Here is a 20454-nt window from a genome sequence, read left to right as displayed (position 1 = left end):
TGCCTCCCCTGGGATGGGCACAGGGACAGCCGGAGTGGGCACCGCCCCCTCCAGAATTGGGGTGGGGGGAGGGAGAATGGGTCTATAAAGAGAGGGGCTGAGAGCTGAGAGCCCATCACTGGGAATCTGGTGTGAGCCTCTGTAAGTACTCTCCTGATGGCACTTCCTGCTCCTGCCCCATGGAAACCCTGGTGAGTCCCCCACCTTCTCCTGTCCCATGGAAAACCTCATAAGTCCCCCTGTCCCCTTGCTCCTGCCCCATGGAAACCCTAGTGAGTCCCTCCCTGCACCGTCTCTTGCCCCATGGAAACCCTGGTATCTCCTTCCTGCCCAGGGACACTTCCCTGCCCCCTCTCCTGTCAGTAGCACAACAGGGGCTAGGGGATGTGGGTCGGGGGTCTGGTTTTGTGCCCCAGGTTTGGGGGTGCTAACCCCTTGGGGGTCTGTGCAGGTGTCGGGGTGGATGCCCAGGGCTGGACTCCTGCTGCTGCCCCTTCTCCTCTGCTTCGGGCCAGAGACCGCCGGGAGCATCGACTCAGCCACACTCAAAGCCATCGTGGATCACGTCCATCAGTGAGTGACCAGCCTGAGGGGGGCATGTCTCGGTCCTGCCCCGCTCCCCTAGCCACAAAGGGAGCAGCAGGGACCCCTTGTGTCTGCTGGAATCAGAGGGTTACCTAGAGCCACTGCCTCAGAACCAGTGATTCTGGGGGTGCAGGGGGGAGATGGAGCCTGAGCCCAGAGGGAGAGTTTATGGGGGTGCAGGGGGAGATGGGGCCCTGAGCTGGGAAGGGTGATTCTGGGGGTGCAGAGGGAGATGGGAGCCAGAGCTGGGAGGGAGAGTTTCTGGGGTTGCAGGGGGAGGATGAATGTCTGGGGTCCATGGAGGTGTCTGTACAGTTCCTGTTAATTAGCTTTGTGCTTGGTATGTGATTACCCCTGGGCTCAGACTCCCCCAACCCCCCTCTCCCCCAGGTATCGCCCCGTCACCATCCCTCACCACTGTTCAGTATGCGGTGGCCATCTCCTTGCTGCAATCCATGTGCAAAGGCACCAGCCCGAGTGAGCTGCAGAAATACCTGCCCATGGCAGAGCTCCAGGCGATGAAATCCAAGCTGGAGATGGACCTTCTGTATGAGGGGGATCACATTGTCACTTCCAAACCTGACAAAAGTGGCCAACGTTCCCTGCACTCCGAGTGGCTGATGGTCCGCCTGGACCAGAATGGGATGAGCCCCGTCTCTCACCTCCTGGACAAGGCCCAGGGTCAGATCAAGTGCCAGGTGACCCACGCCTTGGAAGGACCTGAAGGATGACAATCACATCCAGGAACTCATGGACAGGATCTTTGGCGCCATAGACAGTGACCGCCGCACTTTGGCCTTCCAGGAGATGTTCAGTCAGGACAGATACAGGGGGAAGCAGTTTGTATGGAGCGCATGGTGCACGCTCTGTAACCTGCCCCTGTACCAGTGCGATGACAAGAGCAACCACAGTTGCGAGGAGAAGAATGTCAACAGGAACCTCTCTCTAACATCAGTGAAAAACCCAGCCCCAAACACAGCCCATGGGGGAGGGCATCAAGGTGGGAGGAGAATGTAAGCTGCAATGCAATCAATCAACAACCAACCCATCCTTCCGTCAACCCATCTGTCCTTCAACCCATCCATCCATCAACCCATCCATCCATCAACCCATCCGTCCATCTGTCTGTCCATCCAACCGTCTATCCATGAACCCATCGGTCTGTCAACCCATCCATCCGTAAATCCATCTGTCCGTCCATGAACCCATCCATCCATCCGTCCATCTATGAACCCATCTGTGATAAATAAAGTGGCGGATAGCTCCCTTTGATGGACACCGAGCCAGCCAGTTAGCTGCAAAATCCCTCTTGCTGTGGGAGGAGTGAAAGGGAGGAATTATTTGGGGGCTTCGACCCTTCCTTCTTACAGCTCTTTCCCTTCTTCGAGAAGCTCCAGCTGAGGTCTAGGAGACACCACGTCTGTATGGATGGGAACCCCAAGTGTATCTTTTTAAGATGGACATTTTTTGCCCATGTCCCTTCTCCTGCCAATGAAGAGCCATTTAGCAGGTGATGACCCATTGACCTTGTTTACACCTGGTTGAGGCGTCAGCTTGTCCTTTGTTCCTGAGGAACTGGTCTGGCCACTCCCCAGTCTTGGAATATGTCTCAGTCACATTATACGGTGCAATCTGATAACTTCACATACAATGTGGCCACACATATTTTATCAGGACACTATTAACCAGTCGGTTATGAATTTCCACATGATACTTCCCAAGGCATCTTTGTACAAAGATTATTGTAATAGTGTGCACTGGTGAATAAAGGGATATAGAGCACCACACCGGCATCTCTTGACCTTCCCTTGCAGGGCAGAGTGTGCACCGCCCATGCCCCTTGCCCACCCTCCTGTTCTCCCCTCTGCCCCTGCTCTCTCCCACCTGCCACAGATACCCTCTCCGCATCCCCCCGTAGACACCCTTGCTGTGCTGCTCTACCCCCTCCTGCCCTGCTGGGGACCTCTGCTCCACCCTGCTCCCTCCTTGTAACCCGGATCCCAGCTAGATTCCCAGGGGGTCACACGGCTGGGACCAGGGGCAGGGAGGTCCCTTTGCCCCCAGAGGAAGGGTGAAGAGCTCAAGAGGGAGGCCCTTGCTCACTTCCAGCTCCCTGCCACAGACAAGGCCACCAGAGGATGGTCCCTCCTGGGCTGGAGGCTGCCGGTCCCATGGCTCTTCTGCCACCTTCATGGCCGCATGGGGCTGTGTTTTTCTGAAGCCGCAGTTGCGCCAGTGGGAGAAGTGGGCTGGGGACATTGGCAGCTCGGTGCGGGATGGAGCATTCGGCTCAGCCGGGCTGGGCTATAAACCCCTTCCCTGGGTGAGCATCCACAGGGCCCAGGCACCAACACAGCCACCAAGGGGCATGACCTATCCAACCCCATTGTCCCCGGGGGCACTACCTGGGCGCAGAAGGGGCATGCAGACCGACGGTCTCCCCAGGTGTGTCAGACACTCAGTGGGTCCCTGATGCTGTGTGACCCCCCAAAACCCACCACCCCCAGCCACATGTTCAGCACCTTTGCTATGGGGCCATCAGTCACTGGGCAGCACCAGGAGCTCTGGTGACACTACACCGCTGTATTCACACCCTACACACAACTGTAACCATCTTTGTCCCAAGTCTGGCTTGTAAGGAGTCCTGTAAACATTCGTAAGTTGTTGGTCATTATTGCCCTGGGAAAGTACGTGTGGGAACATGGCATGTGAAGTCAGGCCTGTATGGCGTTACTAACACATGTGCCAGACCACAGAGTCCCAGACAGAGATAGGCAAACAAGTCTGTCCTCAGCAAAGGTATGTGTGTGCTGCTTAATTTGCACTTAAGCAGTAAACAGAGTCAGCAAGCAGGAAGGGAAGGCAAAGGCAGGCCAAACAGGTGAACCCCCCCCCCCCCAGCAGGGAACATCCTTCCACACAGATTTTTCGTCTCCTCGTGCCCAGCTGCGAATGTTTTTCAAGAGGGGGACAGAAAGTATAAAAAAGAGGGACAAACACCCCAAGGACCCCACTCTCTCTCCCTGCCTAGCACATTCACGGCACCGGTAGGAACAAAGGAAGCGTCTGTTGGACTCTGGGAGAGGGCTCCTGACCGGGGTTTGGGTCAGTAAGACTGCCGAACGCATGCGGGGAGAAACTCTGCTTGAACCGGATGTAGTTTGTTATGTTAGGGATTAGTAAACGTCTTATCTTTAGTTTTCTGGTATCCATGTCTGACTTGTACTCACTTACCATCTCGCTCTTTGTAGTTAATAAACGTTATTGTTTTAGCTGATCCGGTGTGTTTAAATTGAAGTGTTTGGGAAACTCCATTGAGGGTGACGAGTTGTGTGCATATTATTCTCTGAAAGGAACAATGGACTGAATAGAACTTGTGCTGTCCAGGAGAGGGCTGGACAGCACAAGACATAGCTTTCTGGGGGAAATATGGCACTGGGGGTGCGTCGGGGTCACCCTGCAGTATAACCAGGGCTGGTGAGAGCCAGGGTGTTGCTGGCAGGCTGTAGTTACACACGGACACTCAAGGTGGGGCTTGCATATTGGAGGCTGTTCGTGAGTGGCCTGCGTGGGAGCTATTTCAGCAAGGCATTGTAAGGCACCCAAGGGTGCAGGACAGGGGTGACACAGCTGCTCATTAGTCTGGATTGTACTTTGGTATGTCACAGCCCCGAAGGACAGGGTGGTGCCTGGGGGCCCGGCCCCAGCTGTTACCCAGACTGGCCCTTCCTGTATTCTTACCCTTCCTGGCACTTACAACCTGCCCTGCATTAGACCTGCGTTAGAACAATAGTGTGCCCACTTGGCATGGGGGTCTCACTTACATGTCCCTGTCCCAGACCCACCCCAAGCCCCCTTCAGTCCTGGATCCTGGCGACTGATAAATGACAGCTGGCTTCGGGGGCCTGGGCTCAGGGAGAGCCCCAGGCAAAAAATGGGGGCCCAGGCCTGGCCTGAGGAAGGGGGCACTGCCAGGGAGAATGGGAGTCCTCGCGCGCCTTGGAAAGCCGAGACACACGGCCAGAGATGCGAGGGCCCAAGATGCTCGGACACTTTATTGGTGTTAATCAAAACGGAGGGGAGATTGGAGTGGCTCAACTCAACAAAATCACAGGTTGTAAGAAGAAAAGTGCCACCACCTCCACCTCTGGATCACCCTAAACTCTCCAACGGTGTCCCCCCATCCTGCTATACCCCATCATGCCCAAATGGTTCCCCCTACCTTGCCATACCCCCATCCCCCTGATGGTGCCCCCCCCACTGCCATCCCCTCAATGGTGCCCCTGGCCTGCCATCCCCAATCCCCCCGACAGTGCCCCCCTGCCATCTCCCATCCCCTCAACTGTGCTCCCTGCCCTGCCATCCCCCTGACGATGCCCCATGCCCTGCCATCCCCACCCAACTGTACCCCATCTTCCAGCAATCCCCCCCCACCCGCGCTGCCTGCCCTGGCACCCCCACTCCTCTGTGACATGATGGAGGCTGCTGGCAGGGAAGCCGCATGTTGGTGCAGTTGCTGCCCCATGGCTCACCTCCTGTCCAGGCAAGCGGTGGCCTCATTCCGCCACAGTCCCAGCAGCTGTTGTTGTCTCAGCGCAGCAGGGGCACGCATTGCAGCCAGTGCCAGCCTTTGGGGTGTCATGGCCTCCTTGTGGATCTGCTGGAAGACAGAGGCCTTGGAGTTGTTGTCAAGGGGGCGGAAGGTGTCGCTCACCATATCTATGATGCTGTAGGGCCCGTTCTTCCGCAGGCATCTCCCTGCGCAGGGCGAGTCGAGGGTGAAGAAAATCAGGCAGCTGCTATTCTCGTAGGTCCAGGCCAGGAGCTTCCGCAAGGGGCTCTTCCAGCTGCCCTGGAGCCAGCGCCACACGGTGCTGGGCAGACCGTTCACCGCGGCAGCCGGGATGTTCCCCTGGCCTGGGTTGTACGGGCTGCCGGGATTATTAATGGCCTTCTGCATGTTTTGCAGCTGGACTTGGGCAGCTGCCGAATCAGCTTTGCTGGCAGAGTGCAATAAGCTTTGAGAGGTGAGCCCTCCCCCCAGGCCTAAGAAAAGGCAAAGCAAAGGGCAGTGAGGGGACACGGGGCTCCGGACCACCCTGCCCCCGAACCCTGAGCAGCAAACGGCTGCAGTGCAGGACACTTGGGCTGGGTCACACATGGTGCCATCACTGGCCGGTTCTAGGCTCTCAGGGCTCCAGCCTGGGTAAGGGGATTTTTGAGCCCTGGGAGAATGAAATACACTTGGAGGGTGGGTTTAAGAAGATCAGAGACTGACACAGGTGCCCCTGGGGATCATCAGCCTGGTGTGAGCTTTGGTCCATCAGCTCTGCAGGACTGAGCGTTACCACTAGAGCAATCCGGAGCTTTTATGTGGAGTCACCCCCAGAGGGGGATGTGACACACAGTTGGCCCCTGGGATAGACAGCGATTTGCTGGAGAGCTGAAGAATACTGGTGATTGGGGCTCCTCGGTTCTTCCTCTGGCTGTGGGAGGGGACTGTGATTGTGGTTAAAAAGGCTAACAACAGCACATATACATGGCACATTCACTGTGAAAGGCTGTGTCTGAGGCTGGAGTCTGCCACGCTAGAGAGCTGGGTTCTCATCCCACTTTTGCCTGAAGTGGCCTTATGCAGCTGATTTGGAGACGGTTGGGGGCTCATAGCTGCCTGCCAACCAGGACTGAGAAACAGGGCCCTGCTATTTACCAAGGTCTATGATGTGCACTAGACTGCAGACATGGGAGTAGAGCTCCTGGCTCCCAGCCCACTGCACCTTCGCCTTAGCTACCATGTACTGGGAAGGAATCTTGCTCGGGGCAGACACAACATGGGCTTGGGGGAGCACAGGTGTCACCTGCGGGGGCAGAGTTAGCTCTGTAGACCTTCATCCTCTAAGTATCAGGGGGTAGCCATGTTAGTCTGTAACCGCAAAAACGAGGAGTCCAGTGGCACGTTAAAGACTAACAGATTTATTTGGGCATAAGCTTTCATGGGTAAAAAACCCGGTTTTTTATGCATGCATGGAGTGGAAATTGCAGATACAGGCATCAATATGTATTGGCACATGAAGAGAAGGGAGTTACTTTACAAGTGGAGAACCTGTGTTGACAGGGCCAATTCAGTCAGGGTGGATGTGGTCCACTCCCAATAATTGATGACGTGGTGTCAATACCAAAAGAGGGAAAATTGGTTTTGTAGTGCGACAGCCACTCCCAGTCCCAAGAGGGCTGGGGCAGATGAGGAATGGGATGGGAGGTGGCGAGGGGCGGGGAAGATGGGGTGGGAGATAGGAGGTGGCAAGGGCCGGGGCAGACTCCAGGCTGGAGCGTTGGCCAGGTCCGGATGGGGTTGTTTTGTCTCATGCTGGGGGTGATGGAGTCAAGTTGCCAATTCTGTGCCTCATGAGCAAGGGTCATAAAGCTCCAGACCATCCTGGGGCCTCACATCTCTGTCCATGTGTCCAGTACCCCCATCTCTGTCCATGTGTCCGGCTCTCTCCCAGCCTGTCGGGCCGGCCACAGATAGCTGGGGTTAGGACAGGAGGTCAAATGCGCCCATCTGTTGCTCAGCAAGATTGCGTTGCCACTGTTTGCACCAGCAGCACCAAGCAATGAAATGGGACATTGGGCAGGTCCCAGAGGATGACAATTGGCCCTGATGTCAATGGAGCTGCTCCAGCTGGGAATCCTCACTCCAAGCTCACTCTGGGCTGGGGAGAGGTTCTAGCGGGCAGCTTAGAGCATACGCAGGGATGGGCTGGGCTGGGCTGGGCTGGGGTTCTAGAAAGGAGCCCGGCACACACTCAGGAGGGGCGGGTTCTAGACTGGAAGCTTACACACTCGGTAGGGGGAGAGGGTTCTAGACTGGAGCCTGGCACATATGTGTGGATTCCATACTGGTGCTCAGCAGGGGCAGATTTTCCCTCTGGAAAGTACACCGCGCTCTGCAGGGATTGGAAGAAACACAGCACAGCCTTTGCCAAACCAGCCGGTGTTTATCTGTCACCAGGATCCAGGAGTGAAGGGGCCTTAGGGTGGACCGTCTGGGACAGGGAAATGTAACTGACAGCCCCACGCCTGCAGAGTCTCCCCTTCCCCCTGTCACAACCTCCTAGGGACATTGGGATGAAAGTTTTGTTTGCATTGGTCCCCTCCAAAGGGGTCACTTTTTGGTACCTGAAAGTCTGCTTCACAAGTGAGGGGAAACTGAGGCAGGCCCCACGTGTGGTGTCACAATTGGCTTTAAGGGGGTGCAACAGGAGCAGGTCAGTTACCGTGCTGCCGGATGGGCCAGATACAGGCACCTCTACCAACCAGGGCTGGCTTCAGGACAGCAAGAGGAACAGGGCCACCCCATGCACCCAGCGCCAGTCATAGATTCTCCATCACTGGCAATTTTAAAACCAAGATTGGATGTTTTTCTAAAAGATCTGCTCTGGGAATGATTTTGGGGGCGTTCCCTGTTATGTGCTGTACAGGGCTCAGCCTAGATCACCCTTCTGGCCTTGGGATCTATGACTCTACGTGCAGAGAAAGACGGAAAGCAGAATGGCCACTTCAAGGGAAATGTGACATTTCAGAAATCTGTTGTCAGCACGAATGCCAACGAAAAATCGATGTTTCAGAAATCTCTTGGAATGGAAATGCTGAAAGATGTCAAAGCAGAAGCAGTGAAACATTTGGATAATGTTGGATTGTGTCAAGAATGGCACAGAAATCTATTTCTATGTGATCAAAATAGGGCTTTCTCATAATTTAAAATACAAATATCACAGTAATTAAATTAACAAAATGTTGCGTTCTGATAATTTTGAAGATTAAACTGTAATATACAGTAATATCTAGCTGTCATATTAAAATTCAGATTTCAATATAATGTAAGAGTTGAAATGACAAGAATCGAAATGCTAAATTCAAACTAAAACATTTCCCCCTCCTTGGAAGGAAACGTTCTGATTAGTATTTTGTAATACAGTAAAATGTTTCAGTCCAATAATTACAAAGTATTACTCAGAGTTGGCTCCTATGGTAGGGCATCTTTCCCGCTTTGATCCTTCGGCTAAACAATAATAATCCCTTGCTCGTATGCAGTAGATCTCCAGGCTCTTTGCAAAGGAGGTCAGGGTCACAATCCCCAATGTGCAGATGGGGAAACTGAGGCAGGGTCCTGAAGCAGACCCCAGGTCTTGTGCCCTCCCTCGTCACCAGGCCACCCCACATCCTTGAGCCTGCTCTGGATTAACTCTGGGGGCACAGAGATCAGGCTCTGGCTGTGACCCCAGGGCAGTCAGGGCCAGGGCGGTGAATTGGGGGGCTGACTCAGTGGAGGTGTCTGGGCCCCTCTGGTCTCTAGGGCAGTCGCTGGGCTCCCTGCATCCCTCCTGCCCCTGGCTGGCTCCCCAGCTCTGCCTCTAGCTGTGGCTGCAGTGAGCATGGGACTCGGGCAGGGAGAAGGAGCCGCCCTCCTGGTAGAACCTGCTCAGCGGGTTCAGGGGCTGACGCCCTGTGCCATGCGGCTGGGAGCGATAGAGACGGTGGCACTGGGGAGGCTGTAGCAGGCTCTGGGGAGGAGCAGCATCTCTGTCTCTAGCAGGCTCGTGGGGGCAGCATCTCTGGCTCTAGCAGGTTGCAGGGGGAGTGTCTCTGGCTCTAACAGGCTCCGTGCAGGCTGGGATGATGCCTTCTGGTGTCAGGCTTCTGGCCTGTGGCTGGCTGCTCCTGCCCGTCTGTAGGGCGCTGGAAGGTGAGACCCGGCTCCTTGGAGCTGCGTGATGCGGCGCCCGCAATGGAGCCACCTGGGTGCGGTTGGGTGGTGGTGGGGGGTAACATGGGGGCGGGGAGGCCTGCCCTTCATTGGCCATCGCTCCGGTGTGGGAGACCCTGGCATCCGGGTACCTCCCATGGAGGCAGGACTGGGAGCAAGCGTGTTTCACTGGCAGACACGGGATCCTGGAGCATGTTTGAGCGGGGGGTGCAGGGGATGGGCACAGTGCCTGGATGCTGGGCATGGGCAATGTAGGGCCACTGGGCGCAACTGCCAGTTGCATCCGGACCCCCTGCCTGCATCTTCCACCAGGCACCGAAGGAGCATCCTGCCCTGTCCTCCGAGATCCACCTGGCGCCATCTAGACCCCCGCCCCCCCATGCTCCCCCTGGCACAGATTAGCCCCCACCTCGTGTTCCCTGCAGCAGAGACCAGCCCCGCACCCCCAGTGCTCGGTGCTTCCTGCCACTCTGTGTCCATGTCTCTGACCTGCTTCCTCTCCCCATTTCAGACTGCGCCGCCTGCGTCTTCCCCTTCATCTACTGGGGGCGATCGTACCCCACGTGCACCCGGGACGGAAGCTGGGCCAGGAGGACACTGTGGTGCGCCACCACCGCCAGCTACGACCAGGACTCCCACTGGAAGCACTGCTATAAAACGGGTGAGGGCTGGGACGTTCCCCCTTCGTCCTGAGGTGGGGGGCACCCTCTGGCTCCCCGGCTCCCTCTGCAGGGCCAGAACCCCCAGCTGACACAAAGCATGGTGGGAGATGCATCAATTGCAGAGCCCAGGGGGCTGGACTGAGGGGAACGGGGCTGTTTGCACCTCTCCCAGCTGTGGTTTCAGGCTCCCTGCAGATTCAGGCAGCATCAGTTACGCTGGAGGTAGCTCCCCTTCCTCGGAGCGACAGGCTCAGTCTCTCTGCAGACTCAGGCAGCGTCGCTGTGTCAGTCGCACTCAGGGCAGCTCCCCCCTCTCACAGCGAGGGGCTCAGGCTCTCAGCAGACTCAGGCAGAGTTTCTGCACTGGTCACACTCAGTTCATTATTTGGAGGTTCTCTCCACACCCGTAAGGGTGGAAGGCGGGATTTTTTTGTTGAAATCAAAAGGTGAGAAGCAGAGAGAAACAAAGCGAGTGGAGATGTCCCTGGGTGTGACCCCTGTGTCCCTCCACCTCCCGCTCAGGCTCTAGGCCAAAGAAACCTATGTCCTACAAGGAAATTGTCTCAGCTCCAGGAAACTCAGCCACATTTTTCTCGGACAATCATTCGCTGTTTCCTAGAGATGCTGGACTCAGTGATCACTCGGTTGCTCTCTGTCTTCCCACGCACAGGAGCATCTGTTGTTCCTTCCTCATCCCAAACTCAACAAACAATTTCTCTCGGTCCATCCAAAAAAATAAATGTTTGAAAGTTTTGGTGAATCAAAAAGTTAAAAAAAAAATCCTGTTGGGTCGAACAAATTGTTTCTTTTCAATTTCAAGCATTTTGAAATTAAAAACTAAAATGAAAAGACATTTCTCAGGGGAAATCTTTTAGAGTCTTTTGCCTGATGGAAACAACCTGCCAAGGTGGACATGGATTCGTGAAACATTTTGGTCGACCCTAATTGGCATTTTTCGCAGAAAAAAAGATTCGGTCAAAGGTATTTTACCCAGATCCACTTCCACAATGTCCGTGCCGCGGCCAGCAGCGTGGGGCCTGATCTTGGCCGGGCCTCTGGACACTGCAGCAATGCACATCTGTAATAACCGTGTGCATCGGTCCCTGGCGCCGTGTGTCCTGCTTGTGCCATGCAGCTGAGGGCAGCAGCTCTCGCAAGGTGGGAACGTGCTGCAGGTAATGGAACGAGCACAGCCCTGCCCAGCCTCAGCCTGCAATGCCCAGAGGCTGGCTGGGCAGGGGGGCAATAGAGGGGATGTTGCTTAGGAATCTCAGCAGTGACCTCAGAGAGCATCCCCAGAGCCCCAGGATCCCCAGGCGATGGGCTGTTCTCAGATCCTGCCAGGGCTGGGATCAGGTGACGTGAAGCTGCTGTCATGGAGGGGACACATGTGAGGGGATGTGGATCAGTGGCAGAGTAGCTCTGATAGGGATGCTCCAGTCCCTCCAGGTGAGCACTGCTGTGCTAATGGAGGGGAGGGTGGGTTGGGGATGAAGGCTCTTCCCGTCTCCATGCCTCAGTTTCTTCTCCTGCCCTTTGTCTGCAAGCTCTCTGGGACAGTCTCTGGCTTTGTATCTGCATAGTGCGGCCCTGATCTCTGCAGGGTTCCCCAGAGGCGTAGCACTGAAAGCAGCCCTGCAGAGCCCCCCCACGCAGCAGTGACACCTCTTTGTCCCTGTCAGGATTTCTTCCCCACTCTGAATTCTGGGGTACAGATGTGGGGACCCGCATGAAAGACCACTAAGCTTATTTCTACCAGCTTAGGTTAAAAACTTCCCCAAGGCACAAATTCCTTTTCTTGTCCTTGGACGGTATTGCTGCCACCACCAAGTGATTTAGACAAAAATTCAGGGAAGGGTCAATTGGAGCCTATCCCCCAAGCCTCTTCATCCCTTTTCCTGGGGAGTCTTGAGAATAATATACCAACTAATTGGTTACAATATGAGCACAGACCAAACCTCTTGGCTTTTAGGACACTGAAAATCAATCAGGCTCTTAAAAGAAGAATTTTATTTATAAAAAAAGTAAGAGAATCACACCTGCAAGATCCAGATGGAAGGTAACTTTACAGGTAACTAAAAATATTTAAAACACAGAGTATTCCCCTCTGACTCTGCTTCCCAGTTACAAATCAGGAATAAAACTCCTTCTTAGCATAGGGAAAATTCACAAGCTAAAACAAAAGATAATTTTATGCATTGCCTTGCCCTTACTTACAATTTTTCTAATCTTAGACGCTCATTTCAGGTATGTTTTCAGGAGATGTTTTTCCTGCCTGGTATCTCTCTCCATACAAAGCGGAAACAACAAAAGAGAGCACAAACAAAACCTCCCCCCCAGATTTGAAAGTATCTTCTTTCCTTATTGGTCCTTTTGGTCAGGTGCCAACCAGGTTATTTGAGCTTCTTAACCCTTTGTAGGTAAGGATTCAATACAGCTGCTCAGGAAGGATTTTATGTTATCATTAGCTGTATGTTTATGACAGTGCTTATCTCTCCGGAGGCAACACGGGTGGCCAGCCCTGTGTCTTCCCCTTTGTGTACCGGGGCCGAGTGTTCTACACCTGCACCGATGAGGCTGCCAAGCCACGCAGGTTCTGGTGTGCCACAACTGGGAATTATGACCGGGACCGGCGCTGGAGCTACTGCACTGATACCTGTAAGGATGGGCAGTGGGGTGGAAAGGAGGGGATCAGTGCAGGGAGGTCAGGGGCCACTCACCTCACAGCCACCCCAGGTAGAATCCCAGCTGGGAACCCCACCACACCCTCCTCCTGGTACAGGTGTGCCTGGGTGCTGGGCAAGGCTGTCGGGGACATTTCAGCCCAAGACGCCATTGTGCTGGGCGCTGTACATTATTTATTTGGGGTGTTACGGTAGCACAGGGAGCCCCAGCCATGGCCCAGAACCCCACTATGCTTGGCGCTGGGCAAACCCAGAATATAAAGGCAGCCATATGTGTTTGTCAAACCCCAGATCCTGGAATCCTGTGACTATGGGGGAAGCTCAACTTTCAGTTTAAACATAGAAATGAGGTTTCTGTCCCTTGGGGCTGCAGGGAGAAGCTGGCACTGGAAGAACAGCCCAGGAACCAGTCAGGAAAGGAAAAGACACTCCCACTGATTGTTAACAACCTTGTAATTTTGGGGGCCAGAGTCCCCATTGCTGAATGTGTGGGTCTGGTGACACTGAATCTGCCTGACACAATACGGCCCCCTATCCCAAACCGTGCCCAGGAGCTCAGCGGGGTGAGGCAGATCCGTTGCCCTAGGCATGGCATGTAGGGCGGCTCTGGGGTGTTATAGGTGTAACAGCACAAGGGTCCCTCCCGGAGCAGGGTTTGCACTAGACAGACAGGGATCTGGGGTTGCGGACAGGCTGGTACAACCTTGCATGTTCACACTGATGTAGTATTTGTCTGGTAACTTACTGTGCAGAAGCACCTGAAACCAGAGATCAGGGACCCCATTGTGCCAGGCGCTGCACGCACCTTGACTGAGAACAGGGGCCCCATTGTGCCAGGTGCCATCCAGACCCTGACAGAAATCAGGGACCCCTATTGTGCCAGGCCCTACACAGACCCTGATCGAATTCAGGGCCTCTGACAACCAACTGGGATTCCCAGAACTGTGAGCCTCTCTGTTACCCTACTCTGCTGTGGCTAAGCTGTGTGTCAGCTCCCCAACCGGCTTATCTGCCCTGCCAGCAAACTCTTCAGGACTCTGCCAGTCCAAATCTCACAGCCTCTCATGGTAGCACACACGAAATCTGATCAGATTCGCTGCTCCATCAAAGAGACAGCACCCAGCCGCTTATTGGCTTAACTGGGACTGACAAACCCTCTGAGTCAATCCAAACACCAAGCTGTTCTGTGGTAAGAGTAAAACAAGTTTATGAAGTAAAGGACATGGGTTTAAGTGGTGGCAAGCTGAAAGAATAAGGACAGAAACGTTCATGAACAAACACCAGTAGAAACATTCTTCTCAGGCTAGAACCGAATGTCAGCCAGTTATGATCTTTTCCTAAGCAAGTTTCTCATCTGTGCTCAGTTCCCAGAGATGTTACCCCTTTAGCTGAAGGACTCAGGAGCCCCAGCCTCTTGTGTCTGCCCAGTCACGGATAACCCCATGGGGTTCTTTCCCCTTCTTTTTATAGTCCTGAAAATCTTTGCAATGTATTCTGTGCAATGTGGGCCCAGCCAGTTTCTCTCTCCTGCAGAGGCTGGGCTGTTTTCTCCCCGGCTTGGTAGCTTGATGGCTTTGTTTACCTTATATGTAAATGGACCGTCATTGTCTCTGCCTGAGGAGCAGGCTGGCCAGAGAAGCAAATGCCCGTTCCTTACTCTAGGGCTTATTCATTGCTTGCCAAACACATCTGAGGAACATCATTCCAGCCCCTCTTTATAACTTTTTGTACACAGCCCATGCAACGATTTTCAGGATCAGCATGTTGCCTGTTTGTATGTGATCCGCCCGTGACACTGGTTAGCTATAGATTCTGCCAGGTGTGTGAGGTGTAGTGAGTACACTAGGCCTGACAGGCACTGCTGACCCACGGCAGTGCGTCCCTGATGGGCCTCTATGTCACTGGGTCTCATTGTGCCAGGTGCTGCACAGACTCCGACCGAGGTCGGGGCCCCATTGCTGCACAGACACAGAGTGAGTGCCAGTCCCTGCCACAAAGAGCTCACAGTCTAATTGACCTACAGGCAGGAGAGGTGACAGGCACAGAAAGGGGAAGTCACTTTCCCAAGGTCCCCAGCAGGGAACCCAGGAGTCCTGGCTCTGAATGCGGTGACTTAACCACTGCACCACACTGCCCCCTCCCCTCTCTATCTTCCCAGTACTGGCTGGCAATTCCACGGCTCTCTGCGCCTTCCCGTTCACCTATCAGAACCGGACCTACCTGGGCTGCACGGCAGATGGGGATGCCAGTGGGAGGCCCTGGTGCTCTCTGACCAGAAACTACGATGTGGACCAGAAACGCATGTACTGTCTGGACTCAGGTAGGGGCCAGGGAGAAGCACAGCAGAGCTACATGGGGCTTTTCTGCCTGGCTTGGCCTATGGGGACCCAGCACCCTCTAGGGCTGGTCAGCCCTTGGCAACACTTGGCCGGGGTGTCCATAGGGAGTGAGATGCCCAGCTCTGAGTTCAGTAGAGTTTCTGCACAGAACTGCAGTTGGCATCTTGCATGGAAGGGTGGCCCAGTGGTTACGTACTAGCCTGGGACTTGGTCACTATGAGATGAATTCCCTGCTCTGCTGCACCCTTCCTGTGCAAATGCGGAGAAGTCACATAGCAGCTATGTGCCTCAGTTTCCCCACCTGTGTAATGAGGTTAATTGTCCTGCCTCACAGGGAGTTAGGAGGTGAAATACCTTGTGAGCTGTGGCAATGGGGCCAGAGCAGTACGGTAAGTAGAAAGACTGGAAAGTGCAACTGGGGAGTGTCACATCCCAGGACATTTGGGTGGCTGAGAACTGAGCTGTTAAACACAACAGGCCCAGCCTTGGGGGTGGGGTGGAAAAAAATGCAGATGTTTTCCTGTTGTTCCTGTTTTGCAAGGTGAAAATGGGCCGACTTTGGAGGGGGGAGGTTCCCCCAAAAGTTTTTGCAAAATGTTTTCATCAGAATGTTCCCAGGAATGGTTCTCGCCATTTACCAAATGCCGGGCTTTCTGGCCCGTGAAAAAGATCCATGTCCCGGTTTCCGATAACTGTGGGATCCTGGGAATGTCTTCTGTCGGAATCTTGATGGCAAAAGTCACCGAAGTTTTTGCAGAAAAGGAAACTTTGGACAGGCCCAGGTGTCTTGTGAAAATAGCCATTTTGGGGGCAGAAAAAGGCCATTTTTGAGGGGGGAAACCCCTTTTGTTTGACAAACATCCCCCACTGAGCTCCAGCATTTCCACAGCCCATGGAGTGAGTCTTCCCAGCCCCTGGGATCCCCTAGTGTAGCCAGATCTTTAGACAGAAGTGGGGAGTTAACAGACCCCCCCTTTGCCGCTCCATGGGCCCTTCATTGCAACATCTGGGGCAGCAAAACCCACTTTGGGGCAGCATGAGCACCATGCTGTGCCCCTTGCTGCTCTGTGGGGGGACATGTAAACAGTGCCGGGGAGGTGCAAGGATCCCCTGTGGGGCTGGGGAGGCCTGGGCCAGAGTCCATGGAGGTGACTGGCCCAGCACCACCTGCTTGGCCACTGATGTCCGGCCTGTGCGGGGTCGGGGCCTCCCTGCTTGTGGGCCCAAGGGGTCAGCACATCCCCCGTGTCCCCTTCCCCACACTATGGGGGTCACAGAGCCCCTTAGGTGGGTCCTGCACAGTCTGTCCCTGTCAGCGGGAGGTGGTGGCCATCTTTGTTGCCATCACTCACAAGACCCAATGTCCCCACTGCCGACCCCAGTGGAGGGGAGCAAACCCTGAGGCACTAGGGGAGGGGGCTATGGGTCTGGATGGGGGGTGCAGCTCCCTCAGCCCTGCTGACCTCTCCCCCCAGGGTGTGGCCCAGTGGCAGGGCAGGCTACGGAAGGGCTCTGATACAGCCCGGGCCCCATGGCATGTGGGAGCTGGGCTGGGTGACCCACAGCGGGCCCTGCATGACTCTGTGGGGTCCCAGCTATTTGCGGGGAGTGTTGTAGATTAGGGGGTTGATGGGAGCTCCAGGGGCTAGGTGTGTTGGTGAGGGGGCGCAGTATGCTCTGGGGGGATGTCATTGATTAGGGACCCCCTTGCCCAGCTCCCTTTGACCTGTTGTAACTTTGACGATATTTCCCCCAAATGACCCGGGATCATGGGCGCCCAATTTGAGATGCCTCAGCAAGGCTGGATTGACAGAAAGCATTGCCCTGGCCTGTGATGCAGGACACCTGGGTTCTGTTCCCAGCTTTTCCACCTGCCCCCACTGGATGAACAAGGGCATGTCCCTGCCCCAGCGGTGCCTCAGTTTCCCCTCCTCCCTGGTATCAGTCTGGTCGATTTGGATTCTGAGCTGCTTGGTCCAGGCCTGTCTGTTGTCATGGGTCTGTGCAGCGCCTGGCGTTGTGGGTCCTGGATCTTGGTTGGAGCCCTGGGCGCTGCCCTGATATAAATGCTGCCGTGTCTCATGCTGGGCTCCCAGGATCCCAAGTCTCGGCTGTAGCCCCTGGTATGGGGCTGTAATTCCCCTGGGGCTGGGGCTCCCCGGACAGGCCGAATGGTTGCACTAATCCAGCCTCCCTTTGCTCTGGCTTGTTACAGATGGGCGATCAGCAGACACAAGAGAGACCCCAGCCCTGGCCTTGCCCCCCCCCGCCTTTCTCCAGAGCTGGCAGGCGGGGAGCAGAGCAGGGCTGGACGGAGAGGAAGAGACACTGGGCGAGAAGATCCATGGGCCAGTCAAGATCCAGCCATTAACATGCGTGACGTGGCTGTGTGGCTACTCCAGAGCTCCCCCTGCACCCGGAGCTGCAAAAGCCTAGAGAAAAGGGTGTTAAAATCCAGCCCCTCGCAGCCTGTATATTGCTGGGCTTTGTTCCTGTCTCTGTCCCCTTGCCTACATCCCGCACATCCCAGTCCTGCTCCCCCTGGCAGCCACACGCCTCCTACTTCCAGCTCCTGCACTCACACAGACCCACAGTGCCCCCCTCTATGGAGAGCTGGGCCCTGCTGCCTGGTTGTCTGGGGATGTGGCTCTGCCTGGGCAGACCCGAGGGCACTGTGAGGGACTGGCGTGGACTGAATTGTGAACTCTGCTGCTGCACTGGCACTGCCATGGCGAGGGCCCGGCTGATCATCCCAGCTCCCCCAAGCCCCGGAGCTTGTCCTGGGAATTCACCTGCCCTGGGCTGGAGGGAGCTTCGAGTCACTGGTGGCTGTGTCACGCTCGGGGCCAGTGGCGCTTGCACATCTCTGCCTCTGCTTCCCTTGGCCATTCACAGCAAAGGTCTCTGGCTGGCAGCCCCTTTGTTCCAGCCCCTGCTGGTGTTGGCCCCAATCCTGCACAGAGATGGAGCCAGCCGGCAGCCAGCTCCTACCAAGAGACCAGTCGCCAGAGGGGAGAGAGTGAGGCACCAAGCTGGGCCCAGACACAGATTGAGTCCCCTGTGGTGACCAAGGGGAGAGAGAGGCCCCGATGGGTGAAGCCTGTCCTGTGTCTGGGGGGGACCAATCAGCCCCCCGGCTAACAGGGACGGAGGAAGCAACAACTGCCCTCTGGGATTGTTGTGTAGACAGGCGAAACCCAATGTGGTTTCTGTGCTAGTCTGTCTCCCCCACGGCTGCCAGTGTCACTGCTTTGGTGTGTGGCCAGCCCCCTTTGGTTGCCCGTTTGCCCATTAAGGGACTGGCCCTGGGCCGTGTTCGCCCCGTGGTTTGACGCTGCAGACGATTTAACGCGAGCGTTGCCGTGTGCTTGCGTCACCAGCCGTGCTCTGCCCTTGGTTTGGGGCAGGGCTGGTTGGACCCTTCGTTAGCTGGAGAGGGTTTGCAGGAGTTTCCTCTCCACGCCGTGTCCTTCTGATTTGGTTTTTCTTTGCTTGTTAGCTGAATAAAATCTTCAGTGCACACGGCGCCGCTTGGCTTCATAAGCAATTCGGGTTGGAACTAGAGAGAATCTTTGGCACGTTGCAGAGATTTCCCCCCAGCTCGCCTCCAAATTAACCTTTTGGTTTTAACTGCTTGTCTGGGCCAGGACGTCCCCTGAACGGTGTCTCTGCCTCACTGCCCTCTGGCCTGGCCCTGGGGCACAGGCAGCCCCGTCTTGCACACAGTTAAGCAAGCGGCACCTGAGGCTCCATGTTGGCAGCGTCTGCCCAGCACCGCGTGCCCCGCACCCGTTTCAGGAGCAGGATGGTGAGCAACCTGTGGACTGGCCCAGCTCCCATCAGATGGGGGATCTGGCATCGGAGACTTGCCCACGGAACCGTGCGTTCCTCACCCCCTGTGTCGCTTCACCCTATCGCACGTGGCCACTAGGGGGCCTCCTGGACATGGGGGGCGGGGTTCAATCCAGTGGAGCGGGGCTGATTGACACCTGCAGGGGCTCTGCCCCTGTCTATGCAATACCTCCGCTTCTCCCCACGCCAAGGGGGTGTGAATTGAACACAGACACAGTCCCGGCCTGCAGGGGCCCCAGTCTCTAGTGCAGCCCCTCCCCACACCGCACGGATGATGCCATGTGGTGGGGAGCTGAGGGCCCATCCTGCAAGTGTGACGGGTTCAGACTCTGGGCCCTGATCCTGCGCTTGAGGAATTGGCGCAGGTCAGTGGGAGTCACCATTGACCCAGCCCGGGAATGATCCATGGGGAGCAATGGCACATGAATGGGGCTCACTGGGAATAAGACCCCACCCCTGAGACTTCAGAGAGAGTGAGTGCGGGGTCCTTGCTCAAGGGCTTGGGGGCCCCTATAGGGGGCACCATTCTCTATGGCATCCAATGACAGGGGTTCCCAAACTTTCCCCCCTAGCTAAGGAAACTGAAAACCATCCACGTGTGTTCAAAAGCCGTGTGAAAAAGCACAGTTCCCGCTCTCATCACCCGGGTGCAGCCGAGCTCCAGGACTCTCGCATCCTTCTGACAGCACCCACAAAAGCCCAGTGAAACCTGGGGGCACTGTAGCTCCTGCCACACCCCTAGTTCCCAAGCCTGGGACACCCTGGCTGGGGGCCCCTATTGTGCGCCGGGCTCCAGCTGCTAGTTCTGGTTGGGCTGGGGCGGGACGGGCTCCCCCTTCCCCTGTGCGGCCGCTCCCGGAGCCGGGTCAGACCCACCCCCGGGAACCTCCCCTGGCTGCAGGATGCTTCACAGTCTCCTCCCCGGCTAGGCTGCCATATCCTAAGGCTGGCCTTGGTGCCGGGCAGCAGCCGATGCTAAGGCTGGGCCTGGCCATTTCCTTGTTGGTCCTGATCACCCACCACCGAGCCCTGATCCCTGGGGGGCCTGATACTCCAGGGTGGCCTGACGGCCACGGATTGCGGGGTGCATTGGATCAGAGCAGGAACGGCTGTGAACCATCCCGCCACGCTAGAAGCAGCTGCCTCTCCCGGCTGGCTCCTTCTCCTCACCCTCCGCCCATCGCCTGGTAGCTCCGCTTCGCCCTCTGTCACCCACCGGGGGCGCTGGGCTCCTCCAGCCCTGAGAGGGGACCATCGCCAACTGCCACTCTGCCAACATGTGCCAATGTCCCCCATGTGCCCCCCAACTCTGCCCACAGGGGACTAGCCAGGACTGTGTCGCAGCCCACAGTTTGGGAGCCCCTTTCCTATGGGATCCTTTAACGGGGGCACAAATTCCGATGGATCCTATAGGGGGCACCATTCCCTAGGGATCCTATGGGGAGGTCTCCTTTAGAGCCCGTACCCATCCCCACCAGTGGAACAGGCGGCCTGACCCAGAGCTGGTGCCAGTCGGCAGGAGACCTGGGCGCTGCCCTGAGTGACCCCAGCTGAGCCCACGGCTC

The 20454-nt window shown here is 56.0% G+C and overlaps 1 protein-coding gene across 1 annotated transcript in view; it reads left to right on the top strand.

Moving 5' to 3' along the window:
• The first annotated feature begins 248 nt into the window (after window positions 1-248).
• LOC122457243 overlaps window positions 249-20454 on the top strand; it is a 41521-nt gene continuing 21315 nt past the window's right edge. Inside the window, exon 1 of the mRNA XM_043501226.1 lies at window positions 249-272. Within this exon, the coding sequence (XP_043357161.1) occupies window positions 261-272 (12 nt within the window). The 5' untranslated portion in view covers window positions 249-260. The remainder of the gene's footprint in view (window positions 273-20454) is intronic.

Source organism: Dermochelys coriacea, chromosome 23, assembly GCF_009764565.3.
Source record: "Dermochelys coriacea isolate rDerCor1 chromosome 23, rDerCor1.pri.v4, whole genome shotgun sequence".
NCBI lineage: Eukaryota > Metazoa > Chordata > Testudines > Dermochelyidae > Dermochelys > Dermochelys coriacea.
Note: the sequence above shows the minus strand (reverse complement) of the source record. Positions and strands in the feature narration are given on the sequence as shown.